This window comes from Contarinia nasturtii, unplaced genomic scaffold (genome assembly GCF_009176525.2).
Source record: "Contarinia nasturtii isolate CC-2019 unplaced genomic scaffold, AAFC_CNas_1.1 Cnas_scaffold_78, whole genome shotgun sequence".
NCBI classification, from domain to species: Eukaryota; Metazoa; Arthropoda; class Insecta; order Diptera; family Cecidomyiidae; genus Contarinia; species Contarinia nasturtii.
The window spans coordinates 609,790-627,782 of record NW_022197436.1 but is presented as its reverse complement, the minus strand read 5'-3'; the positions used below and the strand labels follow the sequence as shown (position 1 = coordinate 627,782).

Here is a 17,993-nt window from a genome sequence, read left to right as displayed (position 1 = left end):
TATACGTAATTAAAGTTTTAAATTTATCAATTTTATTTAATAAAAATTTGCGAATTGATTTTTAAGTAATTTGATTGAGCATTTTCACTTTTCTCCTTAAAAATTATTTTTCTATGTGGATAGATTGGCGTCTCCATCGAATACATTGGTTAGACGAATGGCAAAGGACATTTTACTGCCATCTATTAACAAATTTAAAGACAAGTCATTTTCAAACATTTTGTTTTTATTTCGTATTGAACACATCAAACTGGAATTTTTCAGGAGCATTATAACTATGATTAAAAAAATTAAAATGTTTTGGAAATTTTATCATTTCTATTGCCATTTATTTATTTTAATTAAAATTCAAATAAAATTAATCTCGAAAATATGTTTCTGGGCAATGGTATGCTCTTATGTCTTTTTAGTATATTTTTTTTATTTTTATTTATTCATTTCTTTTTAGTTTTAAAAAAATAAACCTGAAAAAAAAAAACGCGAATGCTTACAAAAAGGTTGAATGTCACATGTAATTTAATTCCGTTCGCGTAATCATGAGCTAATTTAAATTCCTTCAATATTTGAATGAGTTTTGCAAATGATTGTTTATGGTTGGTGCATGATCGAAAAGCTTCTATTCGTGATGACTTCCGTTGGCCGTATATATGTGTGAACCGTGCTTTTACATATTTCAGTCAATACCGCAATCTAATAATGGATTTCGAGCGGTATCGATAGTGAGACGGTAAATGAGTGGAAGGCATATATGGTTCGAAAAATGCATTTTAATTCATAATAGAGATCCATAACTAATTCAGTCTGTTGGTTCTGGTGGTTCACACAATCGTTTGCACACACATATACACATATGAATAATCGACACACACACACACGATGGCAGCCACTCATAAATGATGATGACGAGTATGATGGTTTGGTGGCGAAAATGTGATGTGTTGGTGCGTGAATAGTCACGTTCGCTTGACGGCTTTTATTGCGCATATGCATGCTATGGCATACGTATAGCTTTTTTTTGGGAAAATTAAACTTTTTCATTGATCCCGTTTTCGAATCTATCGCCGAATGGGTCGTAAAATGTGTGTGTATGTGTGAGTATTGTTGTCGATGATGTGCTTACTATGTGTGTGTATCATGTGTAGAATGTGTGTACATTATAATGCACGCTTTTATGCGCTCATCGTATCGTTGGAAAAATTTACGCTGCCGCGCATACGCACACCACAGCAAAATTCGCCTCTTTTTTTTCTCAATCACCCGTATATATTATCAATGGGTCCATATCTGCGTCTCGCTTGCTCATTCTCTCTCATTCATTTCGTTTCATTTTTGGTTGTATCTCATCGCCTCTCACTGTGCAATATACAAATATTTGTAGCGCGTGTGTGATAGTGTTTGTCGGAGAGTTTTTCCGTTCAAGTTTTCCATGTAATTTTCTCTCTGGTGAAAAATTCGAAAATTCGTGTGTAAAGCGACGGCAAAGGCAACGGTAGTAAATCTTGTTAAAACGACAAAAAAAAATTCTATGTCGATTTCCGTCGCGAGAATCTTTTGGAATTGGACTAAAGAAAAGAAAGTTAAAAAAGGAATAAACCGAACAACAACAACCGTACACCACACAGAATATCGTAAATTTATTGTGAAATTTTGTTTGATAAAATAGTTTTGAAATAAAAAAAAAATTGCGATAAGTGTGTGCGTATGTAGCGAAATTTTCTTTTCCTTTTGTTAGAATATTTCCTGTGTTGCGTTGAGAGTGGTATAGAAAATTAAAAAAAAAAGATAAAAGGAAATGTTAATGCGAAGAGTTGATTATAGATTTGTGATTTATATAAGTGAAATGACGTGAAGAAGCCTAAGCGAGAACGAATTAAACTAGAGAGTTACATCCAGTGGTTACAACTAAATGAGAAGAAAAATCTGAGCAAAATCGATAATAAAATTCAATACGCAAATGAGCTGAACCAAACCAGAATCCACAACATAGAAAACAAAAATAAAATCGAAGGCGAAACAAATTTGTACGCGAAATTGTTTCACGAAAGAAGGAAAAAAACGTTTGTGGTGAGAGTGAAAAGCGACAAAAGTACGAAAAAAAAAGAAAGCAAGTTTTAAATGTTGACATCAATTAAGCAACAGGAATGTGTATGAAGTATAGACGAAAGAAAAAAAGTTTCAGTTTAATTGTGAATGAATAATTTGGTGGAGCTGGATATTAAAATCAAGCAAAATCAAGAGTCACGAAGGAAAAGTAACGAACACATTTGCCATATCCTGAGAAATCTCGTTCAATGCGAGCGGTAGTGAATGTGTCATTTTAGCACGATGATGATGGTGGCAACACAAGAAATTTATCAGCATTAACAGGCATTGTGAGCGCACATAAAGAGAGATAGCGTGAAAACGAAGGATTCTTTACACACAATTGAAAGTCCCCCTCCCATCCCGCTCGAACACACAATCAACTGTAAATTAGAAAAACATTCGCCAAGTGAAGTCGGTGGTTTATCTGCACAATAATGATGTAAAGATCAATAGCTTTAGACCATAGCAAAAAAAAACAAACATACAACCAAAACTAAAAAAACAAACAGACAGACCAAAAAACAACAACAACCAAAACTTATATTCACTAATTTGTTTTTAGTGTATTAGCCATTATTCGTGATACATATATACATATATATTCATATATAGAGAGAAATATTTGAAGCATATTTTCCTTAGAACAAATCATCACAAGGTTTTGTGTTCCAAATGTAAGCATTTTCTGTGTAATTCATTCTAGTTATTCGTTTTCATTTAATTTCGCTTATATTTTTCTTGTTCCCTTTTTTTGTCACAAATATATATATTTGTGTGTTTTTTCGTTGTTCATTTCGGCATTAGAGTCTCCAATTCAATACCTTTTTCACTTCTTATCGTTACGCTTAGTTCATGTTCGTGGTAGTTTGTGGTATTGTTTATTTGCCACACCATTCAATTGTACATATCTAGTTTTGATTTGAAGACCGTGCACATTTTTTTTTTGTTTCTTCCACCCATCAATATTTGTCACATTGACAATTCATTATAGTATGAGCATGAAATTGTATGAAAGCGTGTCGCTTCGATAAATAGAGAGATAGAAATTGAGCAAAAAAATGAAGAGAAGCGAACGCAGAATCGATTCTTATCATATTATACATTTGTTCGAATGTTGTGTAAGGTTCGAGTAGCTCTGATCGCTTTGAATCCTTTTCATTTAACTACACACTGTCAACTAGAAGAGAAAAATAAAAAACTATAGGCCACTAAAGTAAAAGGCATGACATGGAAGCGAGACCAATGACAGAAATCGATAAAAGTCATTAGGGAAAAAAAAGTAAAGAAAATCAAAGAAGAAGAAGAAGAAGTAAAACGAAAACACTCTCTCATACACACATACACATACATTGACACAACAGCCACCAAATTGTGAACAAATATAGCATATTTTCAATTGATATGCTTGTCATTAGAGGCAACAAACATTGAATGTTCACGAAACTCTCGTCGAGAGGAAAAACTCGAGAATTATTTTTTTATATATATACAACAAATACCATTGTTTCACATTGTTTCGTGCATGTGTATGTGATTTTCCTTTAAATATTGTGTCTCATAACGTATATTTCATTCGACAATCCGATTTTATTTTGCTACTACAGCAGCTAGTGCTGTTAGTAGTGCTTCGTTTCATTGCTTGCCATTTGTTTCGACGTCGTCGTCGTCATTGTCATCATCGTCGCCTTTTTTGCTCCATGTTTTCGGATGCCAATGAACGCAATTGACATATAAAATGGAAAAGGCACCTGTAACTTTTCAACTGAATTGTGCTAATATCTTGGCATCACGTCATTTTCCCAACATTTAGTATTTACTCAATGGTGAAAAATATATTTCGTATTTTTTTTTTCATCTTTGTTCCGGTGACAAATACAAACAAAACCTCGCATTCCCGTTTCATTTTCGTACGTTCCCTTTTTTCAGTATTCAATTTGTGTGTACGCTCCCAATTATTGAGGCTTAAAACGAATACACGACACCGAATTACCTGTGTGTTTTTTTGGGGTTTCTAAGAAATGCCGTTATTTTAATTGTCTTTTGTCATTTGGCCCAATTCATATAACCCCATTCAAGAATGAACTCAAATTGGTCTAACATTGACAAATACATTGCAAACAGTTTATCCATCGTGTGTGTAGGTGCTGCGATTGATATTTCGATATGTGCAATAGCATTCATTCATATAGCTGTAGTTTTCGCTGAACATGCTTTTGCTGTTCATTTCTTTTTTTTATATTTGTTAAACCAATTTTCATTATCTTTTTGGTTCTTCAAAATTGAATCAAGTTTGAGGTCTTTCACACGAACAGTGTTATTCTTTTGTTCAATAATTACATTATACATGGCACCAAGTGTAAATGTGTAAATGTAAAGTTCTTAGAATCGTTAAGAAGTTCTCTGCACACGTTGAAATCAATACATATGCGCAGATGCTTACGTACACACTCACATTCATAAAATACTCCAATTCTCTTCGGATTTTCAACTCTCTGTCTCTCTCGCTTGCTCGTTTTCTGTATTTCTCGCCTTTACTGTTTGGAAGTGACGATGAATGTACGATTTTCCAGCAAATGATGACTTTTCGCAGAAATTTCATTACAAAATGTTCATGACTAAAAATGTTTCACAATCTCCACTGTGAGTTGTATTGGCATGAAATGCTCTGTAACAACTGAGATACGGTAAAATCGAGTTCGAATCGGACATAGTAACCGGGTGAGAAAAAAAAGTTGCAACGAATGGAAGACAGAATGTGAATGAACGAGAGTGTGTATGTCTTGCACGAAGTTTAACTTTTTTTCTCTAGTTTTTTTTTTTGTTCATATCAAATTTCTATTGAACTTTTTCTGAAGCAATCGGTTTTTGTTCGGTCATCGTCAATAGAAAAAAGGTTCAACAAGACGAAATTTATTTGATGGGAATTTTTTGACCTATAGCCTCATTTTTTTTGCATTAAATTTTTATCGGCATTGTATTCAAAGAGGCTGCACACATATGCATCCCCACATATGACCACGCACACTGAGGCCACACATCATTGGATTGTATGTGCTTGGATTTTTAAGAAATTTATATATTATTATAATAAAACGGTTTGTAACCATTCGATGGCGTCGATTTCGATTTTTCCCCAATCATTTCGCACATGTCTCTCGTCACACATACCAATTGAAAAAATCGATAATTACATCCGAAAATAATACACACGATTCTGTCTCGCGCGTTCCCTATGTATAAGTGTGCATATTTGTATGTGTGTGTATGTGTTCTGGTGTTTGCGCGCGGGGCGCGTACTATATTTACCGTTTTGGTAGTGGAGGAATCTATGAATAGACACATTTACATGTATTGTGGTATTGTGAACAGAAGAACAAAAAAAAATCTCCACTCACAAGCGGGAGCAAAACTTTAAGCATACACCGTCACCATTGCGAACATGGACATTTATAATCGGAGTTTAGCTCAAAAGTCCAATATATTATATGTGTGTATTCGCGTACAGTATATAACATGCTCAACATCAACTGTCACTTTTAACGCTCGCCACTATCTTTTCAAGTATACGGCCCAGCATTATCTAATAAGTTTGAGCGTTGCATATCATTCGGCTTCGTGTACACATATTTCCAACAAATAATGTGTGAATATGTGGAGTTTTTTTCATTCTTTTTTTTCGATCGTACTTTCACATTAACAAATCCCACACTAATTCAACTATCTGTCGTTCTCTGTGCACTTTTCTGCTCATATTTCCGGAGTAGAGCTTGCATTCCATTTTTTGACTTTATGCCATATTAATTTGCCATTTCCGTTGATTTATAATTCATTTAAAATGCCGATTACCAATAGATTTGTTGTTTGTTTGCCGAACTTTTTCGTACGAAACGAAATCAATAAATTATTTAATCAAAATTTAATCGGATTTTATGCTCTCTCTCTATATATATATCACGCTTTTTTTCGTTATTGTTTGTTGATGTGTCGTTGTATCGTGCAACTTTTATAAATACTTAAGTTCAATTCATAATATACACTCATGCTTGGTAGCTGCTTTTTTCTCTTTTCATTCTATATTTATTTTCGAATTGTGTCATTTTTTATTATTCATTTTAAAAAAGCATATTTAGCATTCATGAATCTTAATCAATTATTTATTCGTCGGCTTGATTTTTTTTATTCGAGTCTATTTAAACGAAAAAAAAAACTGAAAAACAATCATTTAAAATAGTCACAAGCGTATGTGACTTTATTTTATTGACTAAATCGTTTGGTATTTTTGGTATTTTCTCTCAAATTGGTCCCAATTATAGGTTAGACCGCGCCTGTGTCGCGGTATATTATGTCTCGAGAACCATACAATTCAGTTGCAGCTGCTAATTCTGGTACACGAAGTCCTGGAACCGGACCAATTCGTTCAACTTCTACCAGACGCATCACTGAATTGCCAACGGTAGATCGATCACCCTCTCGAGATTACGCAACACGTGGCAGTCCCTCTGGTAATTAATATGCATACACACACAAAATTCATTTATTATTTACATTACCGTTCATGATTGCTTTCAATTATAGCTCATATTTACATTTTATTTTTGTTGATTTAAAATATTTTCAAATGAAAATTCAATGAAAAAAATGAAGAAAAGAACAAATCATTTTTATAAGTTTTCAATTGGCACGAATTGATTTGCATTTCTACTTTCTTTCTTTCTTTCTTTTCTCTCTCATCATTTTTGCGTTGTCCCTTCAAATAAAAAACCACACACACACACACACACTTACACACTAATCATCATCATCAAACCCATGTCATTTCCATCGCATGACCGTTAAACTCAAACCGCATTCCAGTGTTGCAAGATAGGCTGTATAAGATACCACAATTGTATAAACTTTCACATACATCGGTTCGTATAAAATATCTTAAACTTGTATTCCATATATAACAAAAAAAACCAGCGATATTAATTTTGTCGAATTCGATCTTATAAATCAATTTTGTTTGATTTTTCTTTTTAATTTTCATTTTACACTTGTATAATGAAATGTCGTACCATTATAAAATGTATGCCATAATATGTCTTCCAACGCAACGAATCAATGCTTATCATTTTGCAATACTGGAAAAATGCCCACATAAAAATTAAAAAAAAAAAAAAAACAATATCATCACGCAATAAACAATCATCGTTACAAAAACGAAACCAAAATTACAAACAGTCTGTGCGAACATTAGAAAGGCAATCACGATCTGGCGGTGATAAAAATTCACTAAATTATATAACGCCAGTATTCGCTCAGAATCGAGGTCGATTCATATCAGACAAAGAGTTATCAACCCGACCATCGTTCGTTTTTGATCAAAATCAACGTTATACTGATTCTGTTGCAGCAACAATGGGAAGTCCGTACTATCGAGATATGGATGAACCGACTAGTCCAGCTGGTGGTGCACATCATCGTAGCCGAAGTGCAAGTCGGCCACCGATTTCACATACCATGGATTATCCGCGTAAGTGTCGTACTTTTTCAAATCTCTCACTCTATCTATGTTTCAAATTTCTGCCTCATGTAATACAATTTCATTTCGATTTCGAATTTTTCTCACAGGAACACGATATCAGTCATTAGATCGAGGTGGTTTAGTTGATGTACATGATCGTGAATTCATTCCAATTCGTGAACCACGTGATCGATCAAGGGATCGTTCACTTGAGCGTGGCCTCTATTTGGAAGACGAACTATATGGTCGTTCGGCACGTCAAAGTCCGAATCCGTTAAATATGGCGGCCAGCGATCGCGGTTATCTGGGCGATTTACAACATCAGCAAACTGATTTGCAGCGCGAATTAGGCACATTAAAACGTGAATTGGAACTGACAAACCAAAAATTAGGTAGTTCAATGCATAGCATTAAAACATTTTGGTCACCTGAGCTAAAGAAAGAGCGAGCACTTCGAAAAGAGGAAAGTGCAAAATATAGCCTTATTAACGACCAATTAAAATTGTTGAACAGTGAAAATCAGGTGAGCATTGTACCCAATCAAATGGTTGATGGACCGCACACTCGAAATCATTTTTATAATTGTTTTCCGTTTTTTTTTGTTTTCCAAACAAATTAAACCAAACTTTGAAAATTTGGTATAGAAACAAGCAATGTTGGTCCGACAATTAGAAGAAGAGCTTAGAATGCGAATGCGTCAGCCAAATATTGAAATGCAACAACAGATAGAGGCACTTTATTCCGAAAATGAGCATCTACAAAGAGAAATAGCCATTCTTAGAGATACAATTAAGGTGAGCAATAAATGAACTTTGTATCCTGTTACAACATTTGATTTTTTTGTTGCTGTGTTTTACAACTTCCGTGTCGTGTTGGGTAAAATCCAAACAAAATACATCATACGAAGAAGAAGAAGAAAAAAATGGTGAAAAACATTTGTCGAATTTAATTGTAATTGGAAAAATAGTTTACTTTGAAGAAAGTTCTCTATGCACATAGTTCATGTTGCCGGTCGTTCGTTGCCAGCAATTGTACCGAAATACCGAACACATATGCATTCACATACACACAAATTGTTTGTCCATAGAAAATGCATAAGCGCACCGCTGAGACCGATTACAAATTATTCATGAAACGAATCTTTTTGGATTGAATCACACAGGCCATAGGCACTAGCATAAATTCAACCTGACTTTTTGTTAACGATATAACGGCTATATTCTCTATTTTCTCACCACATTCTCTCATTTCTTTTTCTCTATCTCTCATTTTCTATGTAATTTACAGGAACTCGAACTGAGAATAGAAACACAAAAGCAGACGCTGGCTGCACGCGATGAAAGCATTAAAAAGCTGCTGGAAATGCTACAAACCAAAGGAATGGGTGAGTTCTGGGTTTTCTTCAATGTGATAATTTCGTCGTATCTGTCCCTTTTTGTTCTTCTTCGCATAACATGCTTGTGCTGAAACCAAAGAAAGAGAGAGAGCGCGATCAACCGAATTGCAGATGAAAATTTTCACTAGAAGTCACATACACTTTCCCCTGTCACTCGCGCTCGTGTTCTTTCTATTTTCATTGCACATATTCTTGGCTACTTAACGCATTTTGCGGCCATGATGGTATAGAGGATAAAAAAAAAACCAACAAATGTGTGTAAAGTACATAAAGTGTGCACCGTGTCACAGTTTCAAAAGCTCGATATAATATATGCCTGCAGATGTTCATTCATTCTATTACTAACACACACAAACATATATACCGAATGTGTGTGTCCCTGTACCCAATTTTAAAAATATATTAAATTTAAATATGAAGGATAATATCCGCGTAGGCGTGAACTATTCACATAATTTTCTCTTTTTTTACACTCATTGCAAATGAATTAACTAATCAAACGATTTTTTTTTCTCTTGCGCCATATATCTATGTTCATCCCACTATCCTCGGCACAGGCAAAGAAGAAGAGCGTCAAATGTTCCAGCAGATGCAAGCTATGGCACAGAAACAGGTAACATTCGCTTCTTTTCTTTATCAAATTGCTCTTTCTCTTTTACTCTTTCTCGTTGTTTTTTTACGTTCATCGTCGTCGTCGTCGTCGTTATTTTTATCATTTGATCTATGTATCTATATATATCTCTCCCATTTTTCACACTGGATTGCTTGAGTTGTATATCCTTCTTTTTTCGTTCTTCAATTCAATTTTCTTTTCGATTTTATGATAATTGATAACATTTTATGGAGTTTCATTCATTCAAACATATATTTATATACATATATAGTTCCTGTTTCATCATTTTTCCATTTTCAATGACATTTTTTTGTGGAAGAAATGACACAGAATTAGTAAAGAAGGCCCATATGTCTCTCTTTATGCATGAACCCATTGTGTTCATATTGCCTGTTTTCATTCTTCATTTTTTTACGTTTTCATTTTCATTCTTCGTCCCATTTTAACCACCCACCCCCTCGAATTTCACCCCATATTCATCATTTAATTTTAAAGCGTTTTCATTAAAACAGTTGCTTTTCGATAATTTTTGACATAACATCATGTTTGCGAAAACATGGTGAACAAGCGCAAACCCAAAGGTGCCATACCATACTCCATATCATTTCTCTATCTCTTTTTATCATCACAGCAAACCTCCATTTATTTTCACATTGTCGATAGTAAAACTATTTATATAATAAATAAAACATCTCATCATAAATGCATTCTATGCATTCCATTTTCGTCCCTATTCTGCCCGCAGAAATTCCACAAATTTGAGCGCTTTTTTTATCTTATTTCATCTCTCTCATTCAAAGTGCCCTATACTTGATATAAATTTCTTGTTTTATTATCGAATTAATAGACATTTTAATCAGAGTATGTGGATTTTATCGTTTCATGTGAATTAAATTTCAAATACACAGATCTATTTATAAATATCTATATATGAAAATGGCATAAAAAAAAGAACAAAACGCAAAACTGCGGTAAATCGAACATACCGCACCAATTATAAAATGCAATTGCAATTTAATATGGTCCGATCACCGCTGATGATGTGTTTTAATTGCGACTAAAGAGCGATAATGTGAATTTAAGCATCGAAACAGGTCACACATTTTTATCGCGGCATTCGTGTTTCTCTTTTTCGTTCATACCGAAATCGGAATGGTACACAGAGAGAAAAAATGCGGTATATTTAATTCAATTTTGGTAGATTTAATATAAAATCAACCAAAAACGAGTTATACTTACCATTTTCGAGATCTATGAGGCATGTCTTTCAAAAGAGACTATTTGTTGAATAAACTTTGCCGACTGCTTCATTACGTTCACCAAATTCATGGGCAAGCGTCATCTGTGGCTTCGAAGAGTTGGTAAATGTTTTTTTTTTTGAAAAACATTCCTCAAAAAAAGGTAAATGTACCAAAATTGAATTAAATATACCACATTTTTTCTCTCTGTGTACAAATCCACCAATTTAAGCTTATTAAACGAACTGAAACTTATGTTCGCGAACTTTTTCGAATATTGAAAGTAGGACAAAAACAAAAAAAAAAATAGTTATAGTTGATGCCAACAATGACGATGAAACTGTTTAAAAGATGCAATATATCAATAGATGATACGGTGTGGACGGTGCTGTTTGATGGTTTAAAAGGCATACACAGACACATAATCGACAAAATCTGTCATACAACTGGTTAAACATTTGGCACCTGGCGCTTGCCATTCACCGTGCACTCAAGCATACCATTCAACAACGTTAAATAACATAAAAGTTTAATCGGTTGCCGCTCAAAATTCATGTCGGCATTCGTAGAATGTTACACTGCTGAATTGCTGATGCTGATGATAGTAGTGGTGTGTATTCTGAGTGTGTCAAATGAGGGCGCTTTCAATAGAATTTAATTGAAAAAAAAAGGAAAATGTTCACGCATAACCCGGCGTATATACATAATCGAATAGATTTCAATGGAATGTATGCACTAATGAATGATCGCATGCAATGGATGAAGGAAATGACACACATTTCTAGGGTAGGATATGAATATTTTACATTTTAAAGGTGCCAATCATCGTCGAGTTAAACAAGATGAATTGGTTCGCTGTTGATGCGCGCGTGCATCTCTGTGTGGAATTCATTGAACGAAACAATATTTAGGACATGCAATTCAAATTATATTTTCCTTCTTCTTTTTTTTTGGTTTCAAATGTCATTTTTACAACGCAATCGTTTGGCACAGTATGAGCATATAATATGCGAGCCAATAACGTTCTCTCTCTCTCTCTATCACGTATACACAGAGAGAGAGAGAGAGCATTACTCACGTGTGCGCGGCGCGTGGTGCGCTTTTCTCTCTCTCTCTATGTGTGTATTGCAATGAATGTATGAAAAAGGATCGACTAGTATACGCGACAATGGCGTACTATGAAGCGAGGCACACGAATAAAAAAAGCACATACAACAACGCTAAAGGCTCGCACACATATATTACATACCGAATGTGTGTAAATGTGAAGAAAAGTTGTTGGATTAAAAGACAAAAAATGAATAGAAGAAAATCAAACTAGAATTCGTGCCGAACGAATGGATAACCACACAAATACACATGAATTGCGGAGGGAATGCGAAAAAGTAATGCCCGTTCATCGGTATATAGTGTACAGATGTGTGTGTGGGAACACACAAAGAAAAATGTTTCTTGCTTGCGCGTATTTGTGTTGTATGTTTAAGTGCACAATTCTGCATCTAAAATCGTTTGCTTGATGGGGAAATAGAATAGTATACGTTGTTGGCACACATAAAAGCTGCATACAATTTGTAGTGCGTGCACATTCTCAATGAAATGACGTACACTTCGTCAGAATTTTTGAGTGTTGGCGAATGAACGACCGAAAACACACAACGAACCACCAAATTGTGAAGCAAACGAAAAGAAAAGAAAAAGCAACAAAACACACTCCACCCGTGTTGTATTCACACACACACACACAAGCACCCTCCCTCATACAGCATTTTGTTGTTATTTTCGGTGGCCGGTAGATTAAAGAGCGAAGCAAGAGAGTGTGTTGTGTGTTGGCGATCGAAGAAGATGGAAACACTCCAAAAAACACGATTTTTTTTCTCAGTTTGTCTCTGTGACTAGTTCACAAAGTGTGCACTACTAAATTCCTTTTTCATTGATCGTAAAAAAGTGCATCGCGACCGACAATTGCGAATCGAATGAAAATTATGACATCTAATATGCAGAAAAAAAAAAAATAATAATTGTGTATAATTAACTCGACGGATCAATCGAATCAAAAAAGATAATTCAGTTCGTGTGTGTATGTGTGCAAGTGTTTTGAGTGCTTTTGTATGTATGTGACTGAATGCGATGGTGACGGTTCATTATCTATCGATATGTATATATCACATTGGTATAAAGTAATTAGTTCAATAGGTCGATTATATGATCTCTTTTGAGAGAAACAATAAATACATCCCATACATTCATAATGTAAAACAATGAAAAATTTCATATCAAAAAAAGAAATTTTCAAATAAAAATTGCGAATCGCCATGAATATAAAATCAAAAAAAAAATTGCCTTGCCAATATACGCTATCGATATGAATATAGAAATATATGTAAGAGAACATTTCCGACCGAATCATAACAATGGTTTTCAGTTATAAAAGCTTCAAAGGATTGAAAGTTATATCGATTGTGCTTTAAAGTGCCTAGTGTCGTATCGAGGTTGTGCATTAACAATTGAGTGTGGGACGGGGTTAGTGAAACGATTCACACTAACCAACATTTGTTGTTGTTGTCTTTTTTTTTCTAATTAAATGGAATTTTGTATAGTTTGGTAGTGAATCAAGCGCAAATAAAAACGAAAAAAAAAAATGGATTACTATCACGGTATCGGAGGTGGTGGTGGCGGTATTGGTAGCGATACCACCTTTTTACAAATGCTAAAAAAATACAATTCCGAAAATGTAAGTGTCACAAATAGAAGACGAAAAACTCTAATTTTATTTTCATTTAATATAAAATCTGATCTGTTCAATTCACATCTCAATGAAACGATAAAAATTCATTCAACGAAATTCGATATAAAAAAAAACATGCTATTCTCTCTTTCACTGTCTCTTTTTACTTCGACACTCTGATTTTCATCATTTTGTATTCGCCTTTTTTTTGTTTAATGTGTTTCGCAATCGAAAGTGTGTGGTGACACCTTCAACCAATCCATGCGTTGAACTATTTCAATTTATATGCACATTTTGTGCACGCTTTAAGTTAACACACTAAAAACGCTTATGAGTCTTTCGTTAGAGCCGATACATTGCAAAAAAAAGAAAAATCATCCCTTATCCATTTCATACACATATTCCGTTCACTGTACGAAAACATTTAACACAACAATTCATCTCTCATTTAATTTCACCCGAAAAATCACATTTCAACGCCTGTTTTATTTAAATGTTTCAAAGTGATTCATTTATTCATTCATTTCTATATCTTTTTTTTTGTTCAGTTGATTTTATATGAATCTAAGGTCTGTTGATGAGACGTTGAAAATAAGCCATTGGAATGCTCAAGAAGTCATTCGGAATGCATTTAAATGCATTTTTTTTATTATCCGTTTTTAAAAATGTCAACATAATATGAATTTCATAAGCTCAAATGTCGGTCAAAGAGCAAAAATAGGAGTGAAATGTATTTTAAATTTGTTTGAAAGAGCATCTCATCAACGGTACTTTATGATATTTTGTAACTATAAATATTTACTATATTATGACAAGTAGAATCTTCTGCTCTGTTGAAAGCTTTTCTTGAAATTAGCTTATCATCAATTTAAACAACCGATTTATTTGGCGAAAGAATTATAAGACAATCAAGTGAAAATATATTAACTAACGAATAAAAACAAAACAAAACAAACACATTCGAAATGAATAATACTAATTTTGTGTTCACATTGAACAAAAAATCAAATAAATAATAAGTAAAGTAAGAGGAAAATGAAGTAAATAAGAGGAAACGAATCAGACTATTAAAAGCTCAACAAAAATCATTGCACAAAATGGAGTTGTGCTTATTTATTTATTTTTTTCGTTTTCTTTTCATCTTGGCTTATACTTTGTTATAATTGAATTGCACGTAGACAAACAAACATTCGAGAAAAGAAGAAATTGAATCAGGAAATGTAATTGCAGCACATGTTGTGATTTTTTTTCCTCATTTAATTCGATTTGAAGTGCTCTTGAAATATTTGTAAAATTAATCATTTTAGTAAAATAAAACATAGTTTGAGATTGAAGAAGAAATATTATTGAAAATATAAAATTAAACTTGATGATCAATCAAATGAAAATGACGCCCATAAACTAATTAACTGATTGAATAATTTTGCGAATTGTATTTTCTTTTTATTTTCGTGTAAAAATGTAAGCAACCAACCGGAAAACCGAAGAAATTACAAAACACACAAACTCTAATCACAATATTTCACATCACAGCTGACATTCTATATCCGCAGACACCCACACACATATATATATTTGAAAAAAAACTGACACCTACACAAACACCCACATCGAAATCTATAGATACAAAGAGTACGATATTTATTTGCTCTTTGGAGTTTTTCTTTTTTTACTTTTTGTATTGCTCATAATTTTCTCTCTTTCTTTTTTATTTTGGCCTTGTTTGTTTACCTTGAATGGAAATGTCTGTTTTTCTGTGTGTATATGTGTCATTATTTCTTGTGTTCAGTTTCAAAAAGTACCATACGATTCATATTGACAGCATCCAAATGCTGCGGCATGAAGATGACAACCAAGTCCAAGTCACCTCTGTCTTTTTTATATTCAGTTTCGTTCTCTTTTATTACCATACATTTTTGTTTCGTTTGGCATTATTTCAATTTTTAAAACTGATCGAAAAAGTCTCGTTCTCTCTTTTTCTGTTCATCTCTCTCTCTCTCTCTCTTTCTCTCTTTCATACACAAAGCTCCTTTTTTTATTTTTATTTTCGGTTCTGCTTTTCCGATAAATTGAACCCCAATGCACTAAATTTGCAATGAATGAAAATGAATTAAAGAAAAAAGAGAACATAATCAGAAGAAAAAGAAAAATAAGCGAAATGAAAACGATAAAAGTAAAAAAAAAAACAACAACAACATATTGAACATAAAAGGAAACAGAAAATATAATAAAACGTGTATAAAACCAAAAATAGAACGTAAATGTATCGAAAAAATGAACATTTCTTTTTTGTTTGATGTCAGTGCAAAAGCAAAAGCAATGAAACCAATAAAACAAATGTTGAATTTTGTTTGTTATGATATAGATATTGTTTAGAATAATAATATAGTATAATTCTTTCGTCAAAAACCACAACCGAATGCGCATTCAATGATTTTTGACGAAACTTATCGGCTTACGTTATGGCTCCCGCGGTTTGCGTCCTAAAGAAATTCATAACACGAACACATTTGATTCTGTCTGTCTCTCGTTTTGGTTTTGTTGATGATGATGATGATGGTGGTGGTGTTGTCGTCTCTCTTTCGATGAATGTGTGTGTATGTGTTTTGCACACATTGCATTTGCAATGCTCATTATTCTGTGCCGGCAAATGGAATGCATTTTTGATTGGAAAGGGAAATTACACACTCGGAATAAATTGTGTGTAATTAACAGAACGATGAACTATGAATTTGTGTCATGTCAATCGATCGGGTATGATTATATCCGCAGTATCGATTCAAAATCAAAAATACATTTTTCTCTTTCTCTCTCTTTCTATTCCTGTTTCTCGTTCGATTTTTCTTTCCGCAAATTCCTTCCGTTCGTTTATTTATGTTTTTTTTTCTAATTTATGATTTGTGTGTACTTTCCTTTCATTTCTAATTCCACAAATGGAATCATTTCCACTGTAAAATACAGTTTTTTTTGTTAATTTTCCTTATTTCCTGTTTGCCATTTTCTAACATATTAATTTTCCTCGATTTTTACGCCATAAATCATAAAAGAGGATATTATGCATTGAAATGCAAAATTGAACATCGAACAATTCTGTGGTCTTTTTTTTAATTATTATTATCACAATTACTTCACCGAATAGCAAAGAGTATTGCATCGAAAGTAAATTGCAATGCATAATTTCCGGTTTCCCAAAATGTTTAGCATTATATTAACCAATAAATGACTATTTTTCACTCGTATTTCAAGCAAACTGATTATTTGGTTATCCATTTTGTCCGTTTGTTGGCGATCGTGTCTGTTTTATTCACAATTCTCATTGTTCCCATTTGGTCATACTGCGGTATTTATTCGCCTCAACCAATTTAACTCTTACATTTTGTAAATAAGACCAAACAAATTATTGCATTTTTCTTTCATTTTTTTCCTTCTAACATTCCACTCTATTTTAATTGATTTCTTTCTTAACGCTTTTATATACATTCCGTCTGTTTTATTACCCAACATTTTTTTCATTTTCAATTCAACTGCAGACAATTGAACGGAACTTTCTATTTTTCATCTGGTTTGAACAACTTTGAAATATCCAAAAGCAAACTTCTTCTTCTTTTTTTTCTTCTTCTTCGAATAGATAAATATAAATGTGTACGTATTTATTTGGACATTTATTCATTTTGATTGTCAATACATTTTTAGTTTTGAAATTTTAAAAAGCAAAAACAAAAAAGAAATTTGCAATTTTAAACATTCATTGCTATGCTCTTTAAATCAAGTTGATCCATACATCATTTTAAATACATTAAACACATACGCGCATTTGTTAACACTAATCTAAAAAAAACTTTTCTTAGTAAACACGGTTTTTTTTATCCTAAGTACATTCACATAAACACAAACACAGACACAAAGAAACGATTCACACACACACTCACACATTTTCATGTATATGATGATATGTTGGTCTTTCTTTAAAAAAAAGAACAAATTGCGGTTTGGATTTTATATCATTTCTCATCCTACTTTTCGTACACCGAGATATTCACACTCTTGAAAATAGTCCGTCTATTTAGCAACAACTACTATTATTGATAATGATCATGTCGACGAAAATGCGAGATAAAATGAAATACATATGTGATGAAATGACTGTGCCAAAATGCGAATATGTGTGCAGCACTCAATAATGTTGGGAGAAGGGCAATGGAACGATAATCTAAATGACGAATTGGTGTAAATGGAAAATCGTCGATGGATCATTCTTCGATATGATTCAAAAGTATATGGGAGATAATGGACTGACGCTTTAAGGATCGAGATTAAATTGCCGAAAAACGCAATCATCCTCATCGCTATTGTTAAAAAAACCCTATCGGATTACGGATAAAACGTGGTGGCGTGACCGTGTTTGAAATAATGCTGCCGCAGAACAAAAA

At 33.3% G+C, this 17,993-nt stretch overlaps 1 protein-coding gene across 11 annotated transcripts in view; it reads left to right on the top strand.

Annotated features, from left to right (window-relative positions):
• Window positions 1-1,474: 1,474 nt before the first annotated feature.
• LOC116338702 (trichohyalin) overlaps window positions 1,475-17,993 on the top strand; it is a 41,731-nt gene continuing 25,212 nt past the window's right edge. For 8 of the 11 annotated variants that reach the window (XM_031764157.1, XM_031764207.1, XM_031764199.1 and 5 more), the window contains exons 1-7: window positions 1,475-2,759; window positions 6,399-6,587; window positions 7,481-7,600; window positions 7,699-8,114; window positions 8,236-8,385; window positions 8,879-8,975; window positions 9,545-9,600. In XM_031764157.1, the coding sequence (XP_031620017.1) occupies window positions 6,428-6,587; window positions 7,481-7,600; window positions 7,699-8,114; window positions 8,236-8,385; window positions 8,879-8,975; window positions 9,545-9,600 (999 nt within the window). In that variant the 5' untranslated portion in view covers window positions 1,475-2,759; window positions 6,399-6,427. Of the gene's footprint in view, window positions 2,760-3,923; window positions 3,993-5,710; window positions 5,729-6,398; window positions 6,588-7,480; window positions 7,601-7,698; window positions 8,115-8,235; window positions 8,386-8,878; window positions 8,976-9,544; window positions 9,601-17,993 lie in introns of those variants that run through there. The other 3 variants (XM_031764131.1, XM_031764140.1, XM_031764148.1) reach the window with 3 other exon arrangements.